Source organism: Rhinatrema bivittatum, chromosome 2, assembly GCF_901001135.1.
Source record: "Rhinatrema bivittatum chromosome 2, aRhiBiv1.1, whole genome shotgun sequence".
Taxonomy (NCBI): Eukaryota; Metazoa; Chordata; class Amphibia; order Gymnophiona; family Rhinatrematidae; genus Rhinatrema; species Rhinatrema bivittatum.
Window position 1 is genome coordinate 99,805,541 of NC_042616.1, and position 23,918 is coordinate 99,829,458.

The following is a 23,918-nucleotide window of genomic DNA, read 5'->3' on the forward strand; positions in this document are numbered from 1 at the left end:
GTGTAATGGCTAATTCATTGCTGTTTGTCAATGGAGAAAGCAAATTTGCTTATCCTGAAACAGGGTTCTTTGTAAAAAGCAGAATGAATTAGCCTTCCTTAATGGCTGCCCACCTCCTTGGAGAGTTGATTACCTCATTAAAGTTAAACTCTGGAAGAGACTGAGGGACTCACAAGGCAGTGTGCGTGTGCAAGAACTCATGTACATGCTCAGTAAAGTCTTTACTGAGCTCTGAGAACGGAGTCTGTGTCTGCGCCATTGGATGACATTACCCACGTGTAAAGGCAAGTTCATCCTCCTGTCTATGGAAAACCCTATTTACAAGTAAGCAAACTTGTATTTTGTTAAGAGGAATCACATCCACCTGTCTCCAGTTCACTGGAACTACTCCTTACTCTAAAGAAGTTCATTTACACAGTCTACGACTAACTGATTATTACTAGTTCTATACAGTCTGCCAGACAAACCCATCAAACCTCTGAAGTTTTAGCGCAGTAGACAAATCTAACTATTGCCCTTATTCTCTTGAGTTGTAGCCTACTGGTAATAACCTGACTACGCCCATGTCATTGTCCTGCGGTGTTGCTGTTATGCTTTTGCTATCTTAGCACATTTTTTTTGCAACTAAGGATTCTCTGTGTTCTGTATTTAACCAAAGTTTATAAGTATAATGTTTTCTGTTGAGTATCTGAATAGTTGTCCATGAACATTTGAAACTAAAGTTTGCAGTAATTTCACAAGTTATAGAAATGGACATGTAAAGAAAGATAAGGGAAATTAACATGTTGGCCTTCAAAAATTGAGCCATATCTATAGAATTTTTGGGTTCTGAATTTATGGTACATCTTTTATTTTTGTTTTTACAGGAAGAAAAGGCTTCGCTTCTACATCGTACACAGGAAGAGAGACGAAAACGAGAGGTGTTGTTTTATTTTTTTTAAACTCCAGCGTTAATATTAATCTAAGTCTATCAGTAGCGGAAGGGTTTATTCCAAAATTTCATTTTTTGTTACTTAAATCTCTTCTTATTGGGTATTTTCTGTATGGTTAAAACTTTGCTTGTTGCCTTAATAGCTGTGTCTAAAAGCTACATATTTCTATTTTGTCAATACTTGTGCTGAGAAATTGACCCTTTCACACCCATGTGTTACAGAAGTAATGGAAAAACACCAAATAAATACATTTTGGTGTGCCAATGCAAACATGTTCCAGTGCACTTTTCTAACTTTTCTAGTGTGAACTTGGAACTCTTTTATCAGGTCCTATTGGTTAAACAGCAGGGGTGAGGCGAAGTCTGGAGGTACTATCGATGTACCAGGTAAAAATGTGGAAAAAAGCATGGTAACCATTAGTAGAAATAATCAGAGATAGAAAAATGTTCTAAGAATTAAAAATGTATAAACTGCTTGATAAAGAAATACAAAAAAATGTCATCTAAGAATGAGAGGACAAAGCACAATTTTGTTGTATTCAGATCTGTTGGTGGACACTGGCAAATAATGTCTTACTTTTGTAACAGGGTTGAAATGAGAGAATTTAATTTTAATTCTCAATCTCTTAAATCAACTTTGACTCTGCCTTACCATATAAAAATATATTAGGAATTTACCAAATTGGTAGAGGTTAATAAGGATGAATTTAAATCTTCTAGTTGAAGGAAGGCATTTCTTAACCAGTTTCAAACCATAAATAATTTAACAGAGTAAGGTTTTTTTGGCGTTGTTAATTTTATATCAGAGGCTGAGGTCTTTGAGAGAAGCCCTTAAAAGAATATTTTCCAGTTGGTGTGTGGCTTTACACTAGCGTGCTGGCAGTCTTCATAGTTTCTTTCCTTCTTGCATGCAAAATGTCCTCCTGCCAGTAGAGGGGTATAGAGAGCAGTGCTAATGCTCCTTTCTTTGGGGGTCATTTATCAAAATGCGATAAGGCGTTTTCACCTACACTCATACCTAAACCCCACCACTCATACCTAAACACCACCTCCAGTTACTAGGTGGGCCTACCATTGGGATACAAATACCAACCTATGGGGATGACATTATGGCCAGGCGCGCTCTCTCTCTCTCATTGCAAATTCAGATAATGTTATCGCAATGTGCACTAACGTAGCTCTTCGCATAGGTAATTAGCGCAAATTGCGATAAACTGAATTTTTGCATAAACCACGCCCCTTTTGCAATCGCATGCGGTACTTACCGCATTTTGATAAATCCAGGCCTTTGTTAGTTCTCTCTTGCTGGACATGCTAGCCTCGTGCTATTATCACTGCAGAGGCAAGTCAGCAGAGGAGGAAGCAGCAGCAACAGGTAAGTGCTGCTCAGACATCTGCCAGCTCTGGGAAGGGAAGGGACAGGAAGAAGAAACAGCTGAATATGCTGGGGGTTGGGAAATATGAATGTGCCATAGAGTGTCAGGGGGAGAGGGAAGGGAAGGTGATGATGCCAGAGGGTAGGAAAGAGGGAAGGTGATGATGACAAGGGCTAGAGGGACTGCGTAGCGTTGCCAACTAACTCCAGATTTTCAGGACAGTTTGATCCAGTTCTGCTTTTATTCCATTGCATGAAGTAACTTGTAGTCTTGCTTTTCTGACATGTATAGGTAAACAAAAACTACAATTCCCTTCATGCAATGGGATAAAACCAGGACTGGATCAACCTGACCTGAAAATCCAGAGCCAGTTGGCAATCATAAGGCTGAGTAAAGGGACAAGGAAGGTGATTATACCAGGGAGGAAGAGGGGAAGGGAAGAAAGTAATGAGGGGAAGGGAAGAAAGTAATGAGGGTAAGGGAGAGGGAAGATAAAGGTGTTGCTAGTGCCAGAGGGGTGGAGGGAGAGGGGTCTGAAGAGAAAGTGATGATGATTCCAGGAGTGGAGGGAGAAGGTGGTGATACCAGGGGATGGAGGGAGAGAAAAGGGAAGGGAAGAAAGTGATGCCAGGGGAGAGGAAGAGAAGCTGCTGTTGATGCCAGAAGGGTAGAAAGAGAAGAAATGGAAGAGAAAGTAATGGTGCCCTGGAGTGGAGGATGAAGGTTGTGATGATGCCAGCGAATGGAGGGAGGGGGAGGGAAAGTGGTGCCAGAATGCTAGAAAGAGGGAAGGGAAGAGAAAGTGATGATACCAGATGGTGGAGAGACAGGGAAGGGAAGGGGTGATGATACCAGGGGAGAGGGAAGATTAAGGTGATGTTGCAGAAGGGTGGAGGGAGAAGGAAGAGAAAGTAGTGGTAATGCCAGGAGCTGGAGGGAGAAGGTGGTGATGATGCCAGTGTGTGAAAGGAGAGAGTTAGGGCAGCGGGAAGGAAAGTGATATTTTCAGGATAGAGGGAAGATGGCAATGATGTCAGAAGATTGGGGAGAGAGAGAGAAAAGAAGGATGTGATGATGTCATATGGTTGGAGGGAGAAGAAAGTGGTGGTGGTGGTGATGTCAGAAGGGTGGAGGGAAAGAAAGGTGGAGGGAAGCGGAGGATGTCGGGGGAAAGGAAAAGAAGGTCATGATACCAGGGGGTGTGGAGGGAGAGGGAAAGGAAGAAGGTGTGATGATGCTAGAGGGGTGGAGGGAAGGGAAGATAAGGTGGTGATGATGCCAAGGGGGGATGTAAGGACGAGGGACAGGAAGAGAAGGTGATGGTGGGGTGAAAGGAAAGGGAGAGTGATAGGGGGGGAGAGAGCGAGGGAATATGATGATGCCAGAAGTGGGGGGAGAGGGGAGAGAAGATGTTGATGGTGTTCCAAGATGAAGTGAACCCTGTGATGGGTGTACCACGACACAAAAAAGGTTGGGAATCGCTTCCTTAAAAGATCCATGAAGTATATCTGACCCAGAATTGGATGTGAATTGTTCAGCACTGTATATCAGTGGATTTTATTTGCCATTTTATAAACAAGAAAACATAAATTTGCAACTCTATTCATTGTAAAATGGTTTTTTTTTTTTTTTTTTTTGCCCTGACCATTTCCTCTTTCCCTTTGATCTTCCAGTTGAGATGGAGTCAGGGCTGTGATCTGATTTAATCGGCCTTCATTTGCTGCTGCCTGAGCATTATTTTACATTTTATATCCCTCCCAACTCAGTTTGTCAAGTCATTGCAGTGACAGTCTTTGCCTCGGGGCCATGTAGCAGAGCTCCTTCCAGACTCATGCAGTCACAGAAACCATAGAAATGATGGCAGAAAAGGACCAGTGGTCTATCCAGTCTGCTCAGCAAGCAGCCCATGGTAGTATCATCTGCGCCATGCAGGTTATCCCCATGTATTGGTAATTTTTGCTTGACGTGCTTTGCTTATGGACTTGGCCATAGAAGCAGTCCTGTCTGAGCATCAGTACTCCTTACTGTAACAAAACAAAAAAAACGTCATGGTTCGTGTTGGTGTCTCTGAATCCAAATTTCTTTTTCCTTTTATCTTCATCCCGCACCCTCGAAGCAGAAATGATGTTGCAGTTGCATCAAAAGCATCAAGGCTTATTGGTTAAGGGGTAGTAACTACTGCTCTGTGCTGGTTATCCCCATGCTCATTAGTTCCTCAGACCGTAAAAATCGAAGCCCTTGTTGGTTGTTGTCTAAATCCAATTCCCTTTTTTTCCTGCTGTTGAAATAGAGAGCAATGTTGAAGTTGCATCAAAAGCATCAAGCATTATTGGTTAAGGGTAGTAACTGCTGCACCAGCAAGTTACCCGAATGCATGCTTTCTTTGTTTCCTTTAGGACATCGCCATAGAAGCAGTCATGTGCTTTTTCCCTTATGTCCGCGTAACAGTATCCCAGACTATGGAAGTTGGGGCCCTCTGGCATCTGAATCCAGTTTCTCTTATCCCCCTGCCATCTAAGCAGGGAACAATATTGCAGTTGCATTAAAAGCTTCAAAGCATATTGGTTAAGGATAGTAATCTCCATGCTTTCTGCTAAGGGTAGTAACTGCCATACCAGCAAGTTACCTCCCTGCACACTTATCTCACTTCCATCCTTTAAATATCCACAGTGTTTATCTCATGCCCCTTTGAATTCTTTGACTGTTTTCTTCTTCACCACCTCCTCTGAAGGGCATTTCAGGCCTCTATCAACCTCTAGGGATGTGCATTCGTTTAAAACGAAACTGCAAAACGTGACAAATGAGGATAATCGTTTCATTTGGGGGGGGCCTACAAAACAAATCGGGGCTTCCGCGAATGAAACTAATCTTATTCGTTTGTTTCATTTTAAACTAATGATTCGGGCCTAACTCTAGGCCCAAAGCTGGGACTTCACCTCTGGCATAGACCTAACCCAAAGCAGCGGCCACAGCTTATGCACAAGCATAATGCCGGCACCTTGGCCTAAGCCCAAAATGGGGGCCTCACCTAGGGCATAGGCCTAGGCCCAAAGCAGGGGCCGCAGCCTAGGCTCGAGCGCAACGCCAGAGTCTCTGAGTGTGAGCAAATGTAAACTCGTACACAGTTCCACAGAAATGCTAAGATAATTAAGGGTAGCCATAATAAACCATCAAAGTACCTTTCCAAAAAGTAGGTGAAGCGAAGATACTATTCTCTGAGCACAAGCAGCATGGCAGTTCTCAAACATGAGTGACATCATCAGATGGAGCCCGACCTGGAACTATGATCACATAGATTCTAGAGCTTTCAGACATGCCCTACTGAGCTTGTGCAATTGTAGTTATCGCCCTGCCCACTAGGGAGAGTCCCTCAGTCTCTTCCCCCCCCCCCCGTAGAACATTGTGGTTGTGTGAGCTGTGTGGAGACACTATTCAGCTTTGCTCTCTTCTCACAGTATTTGTTCTGAATTTTTTTCTAGAGCTGCAGCTGTTTCTTTTACTTTCTTTATAGTAGATTTTAATTTTTCTCTTCCTTTCAACTTTCTGCCAGCCACACGGGAGCCTTAGTCGCTGTGCAGCCTGGCAGAATCTAATTCTATTTCTTAATAAATAAATACTGCATCTGCAGTTTAGTTTCTGTACTCTCTCCTTGCTTTGTGTATTTTTGTGCCTTTTTCTGGTGCTGACAGGACTGACAGAATGCAGTTTGCAGGTGATCTGTGTAAGCCACTGACCCTGGGGACTTGCGTTCTACCCAGGAAGAAGTTCCATGTCATTTCACCGCATCGATGGAGGCTCAGACAGTGAAGAGATCAAGGACTGCACCATTCCTGGGGTGGGAGGGAGAGCTCATCCACTCCACATTCTAAGGAACGAGACTCCACATTCGACGTAGCTTCCCCTCCTGTTTGCCAGTGATGGCAGTGCAGTCTCCTTGTGAGAGAGGGTGAGCAGGAGCCAGGGCAAGTAGCACTGTTGCTGAACCTTCAATGCCATGCTTGGTATCTGTTGCCTGTGCACTCCACTGTTAGGGAAGCTGCATAACAGGCAGGATCCTGACACTAGAGGTCTCCATGGAACTGTACCTGCTCTTGCTCCAGCCATAGTCTCCATTGGCTCATGACTCAGCAGGGCTTAGCCTTTTTAATCCTGCCTCTTGTAATACCCGATGCCTTGTCATCGAGTCTACTTGGCTCCTTGCTGGGCCCCATTCTACCTTGTATTGCATTTGACCACTGGACCTTCCAGCTCTGCCTAGCCTTAGCCTTGTGGCCTTCTCAGGCCTTCTGCCTAGCCTGCGCCCTCCGGGCCTCCTAGTATCTCCCTATCTGGTCTCTGGGCCTTCTGAAATGCTACCTCCAGGCTTTTGTATTCCTTGTTCTCTGTTCTATCTTGACCTGTCCTTGTCCATCTTATCTAGTCCAGTCCTTGTCTTGCTCACCTCAGACTCCAGTCCTGTACTGCCTCAGACTCCAGCATACATTGCCTCAGTCTACAGCCCTATCTTGCCTTCATATCCACTCTTTGTCTCCAGCTTGTATCTCCAAATTTCAGCCTGCACCTCGACTCCAGCCACAGCCTTAGTCCTGCTGGCCGCCAGAACCCAAGGGCTCAACCTGCGGGGGTGGTGAAGGTACAAGTGGAAGATCTTCTTTGCCCCGCTCTGAAGTCCTGGGCTGCTTCGTGGGGGTCCTCCAGCTCTAGCCAGACCCTCAGCTCTGAAACACTGCCAGTGCACTGATAGTCTGACATGTTGATGTCAGGACAGCGTCGGGGAACAGACTGCCATGGTCACCCTTGACGCTGTCAAGGTGCGTGGCTGCTCTTGACGCAGTAAGGGCCATCGATTGTGGCTGCCATTGTATACTGTGCATGCCGTCAATTGCCTTGGCTGGGGCCAGAAGCCCTTCCGTTAAGTAGGCTTCAGCGGGTGCCATAGATTCCATCAAGCGTCGTGGGTCCTCGATGCGGCAGAGTAGCAACACCAATCTCGAACGGTCATGGTCCAGACCATGTCGGGGACCAGGACTGCCGTCGAAAGCCATGGTCACCCTTGACACCATGGGAACTGCCGTTGATACCTTTGAGGTGCAAAGCCCACTCTTGAAGCCATCGAGCGCCATGGAGGTTATAAGGTCGTGTTTCTGTCTCCATAGCAGTTAGGGACTACCTGCATGCTCTCACAGCGTTAGAGAAAATTCAACAGAGAAAAATCCTAAAATCAGAAGAAAACTTACCTCTACAAACAAGCCCCGCTCTCCTGTGGTGATACCCTCTGATCCCTCCCCCAGTTGAGAATTCCCGAGGTGATTTCCGTGGTACCTCGGAGGTAAGCCTCTGTCCAGCGGCTGATCCTCAGCAGGGACCTAGCCCCCGATGTCAGGCACGGCTGAGAGGCCGGGTGCATCCTCGAGCGCAGCGGTGAAGGTATTTGCCCTCTCCCCGCAGCCGGAGACCGCCCAGAACGAAATCGAGAAGCGCCGAAGACAAGGAAAGGTAGAAATCTTCTGCTAAGACTCCGGTCTCCGAGGTTCGAGGAGTGGCACAGGTCGCCGGCTGGGACCAGTGCCGCTAGGTTGATCCGCCCTAGCAGGGCTAGACCCCGGTTAGATTCAAGGGTCCCCCCCACGTGGAGACCCTCCGTCTCCACGTGGGGGGGACCCTTGTCGCCATATTGCCTGCGTGGTCGCCATCGCCATTTTGGCCCTATTTGCCGCTCTGTCTGCTGCTTCGACCCGGGCGCACAAGGCTTGCTAGGCGCACAAAATTACATGTGCGCATAAGATACATGCACAAGAACCGTGCGCATAAAGTTACATGCACAAGTGCCGTGTGCATAAGAAATGCGCGCAGCACGCGCTTACTGGGCCGGGCGCATAACTGCGGCTTAGGCGCACACCTGCGCGCACACAACGCCCACGCAGATCTTCGCACTTAAGCGCATAAAGATTTACGTGCCTATACCCATGGTACCACCGGAAACGGAGATCAAGGCTCAAGGCCTCTGCCCAGCTTGCCATATCAGGGCTGCACAAAACGAAGAGGCCTACGCCCTGGGTGCATCCAGTGTGAGGAGGCCCTGGGAGACCCAGCCCTGGGCCAGTCCCACCCAGGGCCGAGTACTAGCTCCTCAGTGAGTACCCCGGACCTAGCAAATTCCAGCGGGACTCCCCCTCAAACGGGGACCCCAGGGACTCCGTGCCCCCCAGCTTGGACCCAGCATCCATCTCATGGGTGGAATTCTTCAAAGGCCTACACACCTTCGTTCACATGCAGATGGAGCCTCCGGCAAAACAGCCACAGCCTCCATCAGAAGACCTTCATGTCCCAGGCCCCTCTAGACCTAGACAAATATTTCCACCGCCCAGAAGTCCCACCTACGGGGACACGGATAACTCTGAAGAGGAATCAGAGCCCCTGGAAGAGGGGGAACTCCCCCCCCCCCCCCCCCCAGGGACAGAGCCTCACTGGACCATGAGACACTTCTTCACCAAGGACGAGCTCCCAGACCTGGTCACCCACAGCCTGAAGGAGCTTGCTATTCCGGGCACAGTGCTTCAGGGGAACCTAAGATGAATCCCCGGCTAGAGGGACTCCGCCAGACCTCCCGCCATTTCCCTCTGTTACAAGCCATCCAGCAACTAATTGACCTGAAGCCCATAGCTGGCTGCCATAGCCCATCCCCCCTTTGAATGAATCCTCATTCAAAGGGGGATGGGCTATGGCAGCCATGTACCCTCTGGACCCAGCGGCCAAAGACTTTCTGACATGCCCAAAAGTGGATGCCATGGTCTGCGCGGTCTCGAAACGCACCACCATCCCAGTGGAGGGAGGTGCAGCGCTCAAAGATGCTCATGACCGACGTCTGGAATCCATCCTTAAACAATCCTTTGATGTCACCGCTATGCCCTTACAAATAGCGGCCTGCTGCACAGTGGTGACACATGCCTGCCTATCACAGGACCAGGAGCAACACCCCTGGGGAAGCCATGGAACCAGCAGTATCATTCCTTGCGGATGCTGCTTTCTGATCTGGTGCACACAGCGGCTAGAGGAGTGTCATTAGCTGTGGCAGCCAGGAGGCAACTCTGGCTCTGAAGCTGGTCAGCCGATGCATCTTCCAAAACGCGACTCACAAGGATGCCCTTCAAAGGACCTCTCCTGTTCGGCAGCGAACTAGAGAAACTGGCTAACAAATGGGGCGAGTCCCCATTGCCGCAACTAACGGAGGACAGGAATAAGAAACACCAACGACCCTTCCAGGGGCAGAGGTTCGCAGCGCTTCAATCCATACAAAAACTCTTATCACACGCCTCATCTGGCAGGCAGGAACCAGTCCTTTTGGAACAAGCACTACAAAAGGGGAACCGGCTCGGGCCCCGGCCCCAGCTGCACCCCACAATGAGAATCAGCCGACCCGTCCAAAGGAAGAAGCCATAGGGGGCAGACTTGCCCTATTCTACCAAAGATGGGTCGAGATAACTTCGGTCAAGTGGGTCCTAACCATCATTCGAGAGGGGTACTACCTGGACTTCCTCCGGACAAGTTCATGGAATCCACCCTCCAAGAGGGTGGCAGTGGAGGCGAGACTGACCAGATTACTGACCCTAGAGGCCATAACCTCAGTGCCTCCGCAACAAATAAATACTGGACACTATTCCATCTATTTTATTATCCCCAAGAAAGAGGGAACGTTCAGGCCCATCCTGGACCTCAAGTCAGTCAACTGCCACCTGAGGATCCCCTGCTTCTGCATGGAAACCCTACGCTCCGTAATAAGGGCAATACAAGCGGGAGAATTCCTCACATCCCTGGATCTGTCAGAAGCCTACCTACACATTCCGATCCATCAAGAACATCAGCGCTTCCTTCACTTCAAAATCCTGGACTGTCACTACCAGTTCCGGGCATTACCCTTCGGGTTAGCCACAGCACCCCAGATGTTCACCAAGATAATAGTGGTGGTGGCGGCATCACTGAGGAAGGAAGGAATCCTCGTACACCCTTACCTAGACGATTGGTTGATCAGGGCGAAATCCCCAGAGGAAAGTCGCCAGGCAACCAGCAGAGTCCAGACCCTACTGGAGAGTCTCGGATGGGTGATCAACACAAACAAGAGCTGTCTGCAACCCTCACAGACCCTCAAATACTTAGGAGTCCGATTCGACACCAGGGAAGACAAGGTCATCCTGACACCGGCGAGGAGATTAAAACTGATGAACCAGTTATGCACCCTGCTGAGCGAACATCGCCCCACAGCATGGGATTACCTACAAGTCCTCTGTCTCATGGCATCCACGCTGGAAGTAGTACCATGGGCACGAGCTCATATGAGGCCCTTACAGCGCTCACTCCTATCGCGATGGAGCCCACTATCTCAGAACTACACCTTACGACTACTGCTCCCAGGCAAAGTTCGAACCCAGCTACGGTGGTGGCTATAGGACGGCCACCTGAGCCAGGGAATAAGACTATCCTCACCGACCTGGATCCTGCTCACCACGGACGCCAGCCTACGAGGAGTACATATACCCCTGCTGCACTTCCTGCAGGGGTATATGTACTAGGGCTGACGTAAGATTGAAATCTGATCAGTTTCCAACTGCTATCAGGAGTACACTATATCCATTGGTCCTGAGTCCATCTGTCTACACTAAGGAAAACAAAATTATCAGGTAAGTAATTTCTCCATTTATGGTAAACAAAATCACTTTTTACACATAATTGGTTACAAATAATCCTTTTTTGTGCAGAAATAAGTTAATAAAAAAAAAAATATATAAGGTGATATCTTTTTTTTTTTTGTTTGGGCTAACTTTATTTCTTGACTAGCTTTCAAGAACTAATACTCGTTTCTTCAGGTCAGGATTGAAATGAGCAAAAAGTGACATTATCTGGAAATGTAAAGTTTTGTGGCTATCATAAAAGGCATTCTAATTTTTTCTGTGATTGTGCAGTTTGCGTCAGATTTGGAATATTGATGTGTTGTGACCCATTGAGACCTATGTCAAGGAAATCCATTGGAAAATGCAAGCAACTATTGGGATTTTTTTATTCTCTGAAGACGAGCAGTTCATTGTAGTCACTGAAGTGGGTCATGTGATTGCCCTCAGTTCTGAACATACAGGATCTTTCAGAATCCTCTGGAAAAGGCAGAAGCCTATCTCTGCTCATATGCGATAGTTCCAGTACTTCTGCAGCCCTACAGCTTTTTCCAGTTTCTTTTTTTCGCAGGAATTGATTGTCTCCCTATTTTGTGACCAAAGAGAGCTTTCTTTCCAGCTGTTTTTATTTCTTTTTTTTAATCAAAACTCCCAATAGCTTTTTCTGTGGTTAAGGTTTTGTCATTTTTCTAAGTTTTTTTTATTTTTTCTTTGATCCTGCTGAGTTTGGCTCCTCCCTGCCACTCTGCCAAAACTAGGGCTTGATTTTTGACTAGATCCAGACAGGGTTTCTGGCTATTATGGAAGACTTCACTGTAGGTAGAAAAGGTGATTAAGGTATCTCTTAAACTATTTGCTCTATCGATGTGAAAGGAAGCTTACAGATTACATCTATTGGAAATTGCTCCAAATTATCAAGTCAAAAGAGCATTTAAGCTCATTCAACATCAGTACCTGCTCTAGTTGAAAACCTCCTCTCTCTAACATACCAGAGTGATCAAACCTGTCCCACCACAGGAGGGAGAGGACAGGGATTTTATTGTAGCTATTTCCTCATTTACAGAGACAGGAAAATTCTTAGGCCTAAGTCTCGCACAAATTTCTGAAGAGAGAAAGCTTCAAAATTATTATCCTAGACTCTAATTGACCATCTAACAAATTAGACTGGGTGTTATCTGAAATTAGAGACTTTTACTCACATTGAGATTTCAGGAAGTGCCTTAAGATTTATAGTAGGGAAATATCATCTCAAGTACCATGTACTTGCTCTTTGGCCTAACTTCTGCACTATGGGTATTCTCAAAATATCTTAAAGTTATCACATAATTCCTACACAGGCTGGAGATTCATATATTTTTTTTTTCTTGGCCAAGTGGCTAGTCAAGAGCACATCTTGGACTGGAGTTTATGAATTCATGCAGAGCACCATCTGGCTACTTCAGTCCAAAAGGAGGAACACAAAGAAGAATATCTGGTAGAACTGAGGGAGACGAAGAAATTAATCAAGATGGCAAAAAGTCAAGCGGAAGAGAGGATTGCCAAAGAGGTAAAGAGTGGTAACAAAACATTTTTCAGATACATCAGTGAAAAGAGAAAAGTTCAAAGTGGTATAGTGAAATTGAAAGGTGGAAAGGATCAATGTGTGGAGAGAGACGAAGAAATGGCAGAAATATTAAATGAATACTTCAGTTCTGTGTTCACTAAAGAGGACCCTGGAGAAGGACCGTCACTAGTTAACAAGAAACTGGAGGGGAATGGAGTAGATGTAACTCCATTTACAGTAGAAAATGTATGGGAAGAGCTGGTGAAACTGAAAGTGGATAAAGCCATGGGGCCTGATGAAGTTCATCCCAGAATACTGAGGGAGCTCAGAGATGTGCTGGCGGGTCCGCTGTGTGACCTGTTCAATAGATCCCTAGAAACGGGAGCGGTGCTGAATGATTGGAGGAGAGCGGTGGTGGTCCCGCTTCACAAGAGTGGGAACAGAGAAGAGGCTGGTAACTACAGACCGGTTAGCCTCACTTCGGTGGTGGGAAAAGTAATGGAGTCACTGTTGAAAGAGAGAATAGTGAACTATCTACAGTCGGGAGAATTGCTGGACCAGAGGCAGCATGGATTCACCATTGGAAGATCCTGTCAGACAAATCTGATTGACTTTTTTGACTGGGTAACCAAGGAATTGGATCGAGGAAGAGCACTCGATGTCATCTACTTGGATTTCAGCAAAGCTTTTGACACTGTCCCGCACAGGAGACTGGTGAATAAAATAAGAAGCTTAGGAGTGAGTGCTGAGGTGGTGGCCTGGATTGCAAACTGGTTGATGGACAGAAGACAATGTGTGATGGTAAATGGAACTCTCTCTGAAGAGAGAGCGGTTTTAAGCGGTGTACCGCAGGGATTGGTGTTGGGACCGGTCCTTTTCAATATCTTTGTGAGCGACATTGCGGAAGGAATAGAAGGAAAGGTATGTCTTTTTGAGGATGACACTAAGATCTGCAACAGAGTGGACACGCCGGAAGGATTTAAGGAAGATGGAAGAGTGGTCGAAGATATGGCAGCTGACATTCAATGCCAAGAAGTGCAAAGTCATGCATATGGGGAGTGGAAATCCGAATGAACTGTATTCGATGGGGGGAGAAAGGCTGATGTGCACGGAGCAGGAGAGAGACCTTGGGGTGATGGTGTCTAATGATCTGAAGTCGGCGAAACAATGTGACAAGGCGATAGCTAAAGCCAGAAGAATGCTGGGCTGCATAGAGAGAGGAATATCGAGTAAGAAAAGGGAAGTGATTATCCCCTTGTACAGGTCCTTGGTGAGACCTCACCTGGAGTATTGTGTTCAGTTCTGGAGACCGTATCTCCGAAGAGACAGAGACAAGATGGAGGCGGTCCAGAGAAGGGTGACCAAAAAGGTGGAAGGTCTTCATCAAATGACTTATGAGGAGAGATTGAAGAATCTAAATATGTACACCCTGGAGGAAAGGAGGAGCAGAGGTGATATGATACAGACTTTCAGATACTTGAAAGGTTTTAATGATCCAAAGACAACGACAAACCTTTTCCATAGGAAAAAAATCAGCAGAACCAGGGGTCACGATTTGAAGCTCCAGGGAGGAAGATTCAGAACCAATGTCAGGAAGTATTTCTTCACGGAGAGGATGGTGGATGCCTGGAATGCCCTTCCGAAGGAAGTGGTGAAGACCAGAACTGTGGAGGACTTCAAAGGGGCGTGGGATAAACACTGTGGATCCATAAAATCAAGAGGCCGTCAATAAAGAGTGGGTGGCTCGCCAGAATGACGGCTACTGCCTGGAGATAATACCCTTATTCAATAAACATACACATGGTTACTGTGACTCCAACATTGCTCTAAGCTACAACAGCAAGAGGAAATGTGGAAAAAAGGATTCACACTCACAAAGTGGGGAGTAGCTGGCTTGTTACGGCGGTTACTACCCCAAACCAAATAAGCCTGATACTTCACTTTCAATGCATATCCAGCATAGCTCTCTGCTTCAACGGCAGGGGAGAAGAAAAACTGATACTTCATGCATATCCAGCATAGCTCTCTGCTTCAACGGCAGGGGAGAAGAAAAACTGATACTTCACGCATATCCAGCATAGCTCTCTGCTTCAACGGCAGGGGAGAAGAAAAAAGGATTCACACTCACAAAGCGGGGAGTAGCTGGCTTGTTACGGCGGTTACTACCCCAAACCAAATAAGCCTGATACTTCACTTTCAATGCATATCCAGCATAGCTCTCTGCTTCAACGGCAGGGGAGAAGAAAAAACTGATACTTCACGCATATCCAGCATAGCTCTCTGCTTCAACGGCAGGGGAGAAGAAAAACTGATACTACACGCATATCCAGCATAGCTCCCTGCTTCAACAGCAGGGGAGAAGAAAAACAACCAATAAGGGCTGAATAACACAGTCTGGGTAAAACAAATAAGCATGGGTGTAGCTTGCTTATTGCGGCGGTTATTTCCCATACTACCCGTAACTAATCAAGCTTGATATTTCACTTGGTTGCAGCTCCATCACTGCTCTCTACATTAATGGTGGGGGTGGAAGGGAAATAGAACCAAAGAGCTAAGAGAAACAGATAAGTATGAGAAAAAAATTGTGTGAAGCTTGCTGGGCAGACTGGATGGGCCGTTTGGTCTTCTTCTGCTGTCATTTCTATGTTTCTATGTTTATCATCAACTACCCCAAAATCCAAACTGCTCCTAACACCACAATTGGCATTTTATAGGGGCTTTACTAGCCATGACTCAAGGCATAGTTTATCTCTCCACCAATAGGGCCAATGTTGTAAGACTCATTAAAGAAGTGATTCAGAATTAGTAAGATAGCAATTTACTCTATACTGAATATGTTGGGTCTTATGGGTTCCACAATTCATATAACTTCTATGACACATCTCTACATGAATCAAGCTCAGTAGACCCTCAAATTCTAGTGAATCTAAACCATATAGAGGTACTACAAGAGTGCATCTGTGTCACAGAGGAGCCCAGAGACTTCCTGTCTTGGTGGCTTTCCTGGTCCAGTTTGAATTTGGGTTTACTTTTTCAAATTTTCTCTTCACCAAATTGTTCTTTACACAGTTACTTTTACCCTGAGCTGGAGAGGTCACCTATAAAGGGTTTGCATGAAGGGCCACTGGTCTTTCCAAGAGAAGAGGTTAAACATTAACCTATTGGAGCTACAGGCAGTTCTGAAATCTGTAAAGGCTTTCCGGACTCAGGAGGTCAACAAAATTGTTCTAGTCCAAACAATCAGATATTTGTGCTCTATGGGGGTGAATTTCTTAAGGCTTTATGCACGTAAAAGTAGCATACATAATAGTAATTTTCAAAAGCCCACATATGTGCTTAAAGTGCACTTGTGTGTGTAAAACTATTGACAATTTAATAGGATATATCCATAGCAATTTTCAAAAACCCATTTAAGTGCATAAAATCCAGTTTTAAATGTGTAAATCCTTTTTGAAAATTACCCTTTATTTGAACAAGCAGGGAGGGTCAAGCTTCATCTTTCTGTGTTGGGAGAATGTTAAGGTGTGACACTAGGCTATCTCTCTCAGGATGACCTGAAGAGACCCATACCTGGCAGGAGAAGACAATATCCAGGCATACACTCACTTGTTACCTGGTCAGGATATAGCAAATCTGAGGTGGACACATTTGCGATATCTTGAAACAGTAAAGAGTCTGTGTATTTCTTCAGGAGAAGATTGGAAGGCAGACTTTGTTTCCTGTCTTTTAACCAAATTTGCAATCCACAAAAGTACATTTTCTCCTATCTCATGACTTTTAATTTTCTTAGAAGCCTCTCAGGAGGGACTTTATCAAGTACCTTCTGAAAATCCAAATATACCACATCTACCGACTCACTTTTATCCATATGTTTGTTAACCTTTTCAAAAAAGTAGCAGATTTTTGAGGCAAGAGTTACCTTAGGTAAATCCGTGCTGCTTGTGTCTGTCTGTATGTTCCTTCACCTGTAGGCTCTGAAGAGGGATTAACAGAGATTCCCTCACTCCCCCTCCCCAGAACACTTATCTCCCCCAAAAGACTTCCTACTCCAGATTTCTGGACAAATTAGGAAAAGCTCTTAAAGTGAATATACCATTCAAAGACAAAGACCATTGTGCAGACATCTTAGTTCTCCTCCAAGTTCTAGAAGCTCCAGCAGATCCAGCAGTGATTTGGTTCATCATATCCTGCAAGATTTTCAAATGAGAATGTGGAAAATCCCACTTTCTGTGCCCCTGTAGCAAGGAAAATGATCTCAAGTACAGAGTTAAAAAATCCTCGGGCTTCCAAATAGTACAATTACCCCATCAATCAGTAGTGGTAGAAATAGCTCTTAAAAGGGCAAACAAAACAAGAATATATTCAAATATGCCACCAGGGAAAGATCCCAGGCGACTGGACAATTTTGGAAAAATAGAAGTTTTCAAAGCTCCACGCTTTGATCACTGCACCTCAATTTTATATGGTTCAATACTTGCACGACTATATATAAAAACTGAAGCTGGTTCTTCTGGCCATTGAAGGCAGAATCACATACTCTCAGCCCTTATTGGATGCCAAAACATGTATACACCATCATCTTTGATCTCTTTACCTCGTTATTCTCCATTGTAGCTCGTCGCATGGCCTGGTTAAGAGCTAGTACCTTGCGTGAGGATGTCCCAAGAAAAATTGGTGGACACTCCCTGCCTTAGTGATAACCTCTTTGGAGACTAGATTAGAGATAGTGGATCAGATTAAAGAACATAACGTGGTGGTGCAGTTCCTCTCCACAGGACCAGAACAGAAGTTTTCTGCAAGGCATCCATTCTATGCTTTTAAAAGATCTTTATTTCCAGAGACCCCATTTCCAGCAATTCCACTGTTATTTGATGCTGTCCCTACTTTCGCAACAGCAGCAGCAACGTTTGCCTTGTGCTTAACAGTGTGAATGTTGTCAACCTAAAGCAGTACAATAGGCCCAGCCCAAATCTGGGCCAAGTTTTTGACCATTCTTTAGACCCAGCAACAATCTTCTCCAGTAGGGAGGAGAATCCACCACTACCTTGAAAAATGGTACAAGGTCACCAAAGACGGCTGGGTCTGCAAGATTGTGGAGTGTGGATACCGCTTGCTTTTCTCACTGCTCACTCTTCAATCTGGATCTATCTTGCTCGACACAACTCCGCCTGGAAATGGAGTTGCTCCTCTAACAGTGGACAATAGAACTGGTTCCTTCCCATCTTCAGGTCCAGGGGTTCTACTCCCATTACTTTCTCATCCCCAAGAAATCTGGGGGACTGAGACCAATCCTGGATTTAAGCGTGAACAAGCAAATAATCCAGGAGAAATTCAAAATGAATTCTCTCCCTACAATCCTCCCTTTTATCCTGAAAGGGGAGTGTGGTGCACTCTGAATCTAAAAGATGCTTATGCCCATAGCCCCATTCACCCTTCCATTTGGCAATACCTATGTTTTTTATGATGGATTGTTTTCATTATCAATACAAAGCACTCCCCTTCAGCTTCTCAGTTGCAACAAGAGGTTTCCCTAAATGCCTAGATGGAGTAGCAGCATATCTACTCCATCAGGGCATCCAGGTCTCCCCTTACCTGAATGACTGACTTCTAACAGTGAATTCCTAAAGAGGAGTTCTAACCTCCCTGGAAAAATCAATATTTTATTTATTGCTTCAGTTATACCCTTGTTTTATGTAAAGCGATCCGATATGGTTATTACTATGAAGGTCGGTATAAAAAAAAAAAAAAAGTGTTAAATAAATAAATATGTTTCTTACAGTCACTGGTCTTCCTTAAGAATTTCGATAATTCAAGACTGATTCAATCCCCCCAAAAATCAAATTCATTGGGGTGTGGATAAATTCTCTGCAGGAGAGAGCTCTTCTTTCTTCAGATCAAGCTCAATCTCTCCGGGCATTGGTTTATAGACTATTGAACACAGATCAATCCTTTGTCAGAAAAGTGCTGGTTGTTCTTGGTCCCATGGTGGCAGCAATCAATGTAGTCTCACTGACCTCCCTGTACATACAGTACCTGCAGTGAGGTCTTTGATTTCAATGGGAACAGCTTACTTAGCCCCTAATATTTAAAGTAGGGTTTTCAACTGAAATGAAGCAGGAATTGAATTGGTGGCAGGACCCCTTCATTTTGCAGAAAGGATCACTGCTGTGACAAGCTCTTCACCAAATAACCTTAACAGATGCTTCCACATAGGGTTGGGATGCCCACACAGGTCCCTTTTGAACTCAAGGGACATGATCATTCCTTGGGAAATAATTTCAAATCAGTCTCCTTGAGTTGAGAATAAGGTATGCTATAGCAACTTTCACTTGCCTTCTTCACGGAAAGAATATTTTCATCCAAGTTGCTATGTTCTGCGTGAACAAACAAGGAGGCATGGGAACTTGAACTCTATACCAAGAAGCGATTTAAAAAAAAAAAAAAAAAAAAGGGCAAGCAGAGATCAAGCTATACTGCAATTGACCTACTTTCCTGGAATCTCCTACATGTTGGCAGATCGTCTCAGCAGAATATTTTGTCCATCCGAATGGTTCCTTCAGCAATCTACAGCCAACATACTATTCAGTCTCTGGATTTCCAGCAATTGACCTATTCGTGTCACTATAAATGGAAATCTAGAAAGGTTTGGCTCCATTCTTCCCAGTGAGCTCAGATCCATTCAGGATGCTTCTCTGCTCAACTGAAATGCAGTTGGTGCTCATGGTTGGACCTTTGCTTTGAAATGCGGTACCCAGCTGGTAACCACTGAAACTGCTGAATTTATCCTGTCATCATGCAAATCAGTACAGTTAAACAAAGATGGGGCCAATTCACTTGATGAGTGCTTTTGAAGGTGATTGATTATTAGTGTTTTAAGTATTTAGGATTGTTACAAGAAGTACAAGGTAGGTGGTCACTTATGCAACCAAGCTAGTCCATATTTTTATTTCTGTTTAATTTTTTAAGAAATTCTGCAATATATTTTTTACTTGGTAGTTGTGGGGTAGGATGCATGGATACATGGAACAAACTGGTTTAATGCATTTTACTTCTAAGGCAACAAAAGGTGAACAGTTTGGAAGAGGATGCAGGTTTTCTATAGCCACTGTATCTGAATCTGTAGAGTGTTAAAAACATTTTCAGATGCTTTTTATATTGTTTTCCTTAATTTTATAGAAATTTATTGTTTCTCTTTTTCATTTTATAAAGCATACATGTAAATTGTAGAAAAAAACACTGCCTAACAATAATTTAGCGTCTTACATTGTAAGATCTCTTTTCTCTTTTATAGGAAGAAAGGAAACGGTTGAAAAATGCAATAATTATTCAGTCTTTTGTACGAGGTTACAAGGACAGAAAACGGCAGGTATGTATTTTCCTATTTTCAGATATGAAGGGACTTATGGAGTCTTTAAAATTCATGTACAAAGTTATCTGGATAATTTTTATGCTGGTATCGCAATCCTTAAACGGAAAAGAAAATTAGAATACATTCATATTGTATATGTGCTGTGTGTTGTCATGAGGAGAGGCAGAAGGTATGATAACAGAGGTTTATTCAAGAGCTCAAGTCCTACATGTATAACTTTTGAAGACAGAGAACCTGTACCAGAGATAGAATTTGTCTATGCAAGTATAAACTTGGATACATCCTAGTAGCTAGAGCTAATATATGTGACTGTTTATTTTAAAAATGTATATTTCATATGCAACCACAGTTTATGGTGGAGCACAAAGAAAACTGGAAAACCAGGGTTTGAATCTCATTTGCTGCTCCTTGTGAACTTGGGCAAGTCATTTCACTTCCCATTGCCTCAGGTACAAACTCAGATTATGAGCCCTCTGAGTATAGGGAAAATACCTATAGTACTTAAATGTAATTCACTTTGAAGTCCGAGTTGTGCCCACATGACCCCCAAAGGCCGGTGCACCCGCCTGGAGAAGATGGAGCATTTGTTTGGATCCAAGCAATCTGCTCCATCGACCCCCCCCCCCCCCCCCCTCCCTCTGGTGCCAGGTGCTTCAAGTCAAGGGAGGCCATCTGACTTAGAACCCTCCCCATTGAAGCCCCGCCAAGAGGACCGAGGAGCGGGAGACCGAACTTCGCCAGCATCGACCCATTCCAAGGCTTCCGCATTGTCATCCTTGGTGCTGGAGAAGGACCGGGCCGAGCACCGTAGGAAGCATCTACCCCAACTGAGCCTCCTCCAAAGAGGCCCTGGGGAGAGGAGCCCCCATCCTCCTCTGGACCCGGGAGCCCAAGGCGTTCCCCACCAATATCTGTGACTGGCACCGAGCACCCCATGGACCCCCGTAGATGCTCCGGTGACGCCTAGCTTGCCTCCTACTCCAGGGTCGGTTTTGTCTGCACTGTCGTTTCGAGAGGAGTTGGACCACATGGTCCAATGCCCTTCATGGTTTTCAGTCGCTACCGACGCTGGCTCCCATACCGGCATCGGAACCAGTGCCTTCCATGTTGGCATCCCTTTTGGAAAGACTGGACATCCTGCTCGGTGCTCTGCCGGTGCAGCCCCTACCAGCGGGGCCTTCCGTGCCCAGCCAACCATCGGTACCTCCTGATCTCGATCTCAATTCCGGGCTCCTCGGAGGAGGAAGATGCGGCTCCTGGCCCATCTCCATGGAAGGGACAACCGATGCCGGATCCCGTCCCTGGACCGTCTGGTCTTCCGCTGCCCCGGCGTCCCTCCCAGGTCCCGGTGCCCTTGGTACCGGCACCACTATTGTCTGTGCCACCTCACCGTCCATTGGTGCCCCCACCCTGTACTCTGGGGTTTTAGTCTCTCTCCTCGAATCAGACACCGTCCTGGCGAAGAAGAGCCTCCCTATGACCATGGGAGGATGCCTCCTCTGACCCATTCCTCGGAAGCCTCTGAGGAACTCCTTTCAGAGCCTTCCCCGCCGGAAAAGAGATGGTGCTCATCTCCGGAGGATCTCTCCTTTGCCAGTTTTGTCAGGGAGATGGCGGAAACCATACCCTTTCAACAGAGGAGGATGCTCGCCACAAAATGTTGGACGTCCTACAGTTTGTGGATGCTCCAAAAGAAGTCATGGCTATCCCAGTACACGAGGTTTTTCTCAACCTCCTGCACTGTCTCTAGGAACATCCTCCGGTCAAAAAAAAGACCGATGCCACTTACCTAGTGCAACAGGCCCTGGGTTTTCAGAAAAGCCAGTTGCCCCACCAGTTGGTGGTGGTAGAGTCAGCCCAGAAAAAGGCCAAGAGGACCTGCCCTCATTCCTCCGCCCCTCCAGAAAAGGACCAGAGAGCCTTAGACACCTTAGGTCGATGGGTTTTCCAGGGTTCTATGCTGATTGCTCGCATAGCGGCGTACCAGCTCTGCATGACCCAGTATAACAGGAACCTCTGGAAACAAGTCCAGGAGTTCTCGGAAACCCTGCCACAGCAATTTCAGGAGGGCCTGGACTCCATCCTCTAAAAGGGATTAGAGGCCGGAAAGCACGAAGTGAGGGTAGCCTATGACACTTTTGAAACAGCGTCAAGGGTCTCAGCAGCGGGCATTAGTGCCAAATGCTGGGCCTGACTAAAGGCCTCAGACCTTCGTCCAGAGGTGCAAGAAAAATTAGCTGACCTCCCCTGTACAGGAGAGAACTTGTTTGGGGACAAATTCTTGGACACAGTGGCCCAACTCAAGGATCACCAAGAGACCCTGCGTCAACTGCCACTACCACCTCTGAGGCCCCCAAAATCATGGTTGTAGTGGCAGCGATACTGAGGAAAGAAGGAATCCTCGTACACCCATACCTGGGCGATTGGCTGATCAGTGCAAAATCTCCAGAGGAAAGCCATCAGGCGACCACCAGAGTCAAGAATCTACTACAGAATCTCAGGTGGGTTGTCAGCACAACCAAGAGCTGCCTGCAGCCCCCCCAATCACTAGAATACCTGGGAGTCCGGTTCGACACCCAACAAGACAAGGTCGTCCTTCCCCTTACAAGGAGAAGGAAATTGATGGACCAGTTGAGAAAACTTTGAACAGTACTCGCCCCACAGTATGGGACTACCTCCAAGTCCTCGGCCTTATGACATCGAGCCTAGAAGTCGTCCCATGGGCAAGGGCCCACATGCGACCACTAAAATGTTCTCTACTGTCACGATGGAATCCGATATCCCAGGATTACACCGTTCGCCTCCAGTTACCGGCGGATGTACGGATCCAGCTCCTAAGGTGGCTACAAGAAGACCATCTGAGCAAGGGAATAAGGCTATCCTCACCGAACTGGGTCTTGCTCACCACGGATGCGAGCCTATGAGGGTGGGTAGCCCACTGCCAGGAACTGACGGCCCAGGGGCAATGGGACAAGGAAGAGTTGAGAAGGAGTATCAACTGACTGGAAGCCCGAGCAGTCAGACTAGCCTGCCTACGATTAAGTCACAGACTCCAGGGAGAATCAGTCAGTCATGTCAGACAACGCCACAACAGTGGCCTACATCAACCGCCAGGGAGGAAAGAGAAGCCAACAGGTGTCCCTGGAAATAGACCCCCTAATCGCGTGGGCGGAAGCAAACCTGCAAGGATCTCAGCCGCCCACATCGTGGGAAAAGACAACGTCACTGTGGATTACCTCAGCAGAGAAAGTCTAGACCCAGGGGAATGGATGCTATCGACCACAGCATTCCAGTTGATAATAAACCGCTGGGGAACTCCAGCCTTGGATCTTCTGACAACCCGGTCCAATGCCCAAGTTCCCAGCTTCTTCAGCCACAGACGAGAACCACAATCCCAGGGGATCAACGCCCTCGTCCAGACCTGGCCACAGGAAGACCTGCTGTATGCCTTTCCTCCATGGCCACTACTGGGCGGGATCATCTGCAAGATAGTACACCACAGGGGGCTAGTACTTCTAGTGGCTCTGGACTGGCCAAGAAGGCCGTGGTACGCAGACATGCGAAGACTTCTGGAGGAGAGCCCCCTGCCTCTTGCCTCCACACAGGGACCTGCTCCAGCAAGGACCAATCCTCCACGAAGATCCAACTCTATTCTCTCTTACGGTCTGGCCATTGAGAGGACGCGCCTGAAGAAGAGCGGATACTTGGGGGCAGTGATTGATACCTTGCTTCAAACACGCAAGTTCTCCACGTCTCTGACCTACATACGAATATGGAGAATATCTGAAGCCTGGTGTGAAGACTGCGACATATTCCGCAGACAGTCAAAATCCCCACGATCCTGGAATTCCTGCAGGACGGCTTACAGAAGGGGTTGTCTCTCAACTCCATCAAGGTTCAGGTTGCCACATTGGCTTGCTTCAGAGCCAAAGGGGACGGCATCAGTCTTTCTTCACACCCAGACATCTCCCGCTTCCTGAGAGGTGTCAAGCAAATTCGACCACCACTAAAGTGGCCGGTACCCCTATGGAACCTC

General features: G+C 46.3%; 1 protein-coding gene across 3 annotated transcripts in view; it reads left to right on the top strand.

The window, feature by feature from the left end:
- The window catches only part of UBE3C (ubiquitin protein ligase E3C), a 496,047-nt gene that overhangs the window by 29,001 nt on the left and 443,128 nt on the right, over positions 1-23,918 (top strand). For all 3 annotated transcript variants that reach the window (XM_029588499.1, XM_029588501.1, XM_029588500.1), the window contains 2 exons: positions 867-920; positions 19,805-19,879. In XM_029588499.1, the coding sequence (XP_029444359.1) occupies positions 867-920; positions 19,805-19,879 (129 nt within the window). The remainder of the gene's footprint in view (positions 1-866; positions 921-19,804; positions 19,880-23,918) is intronic.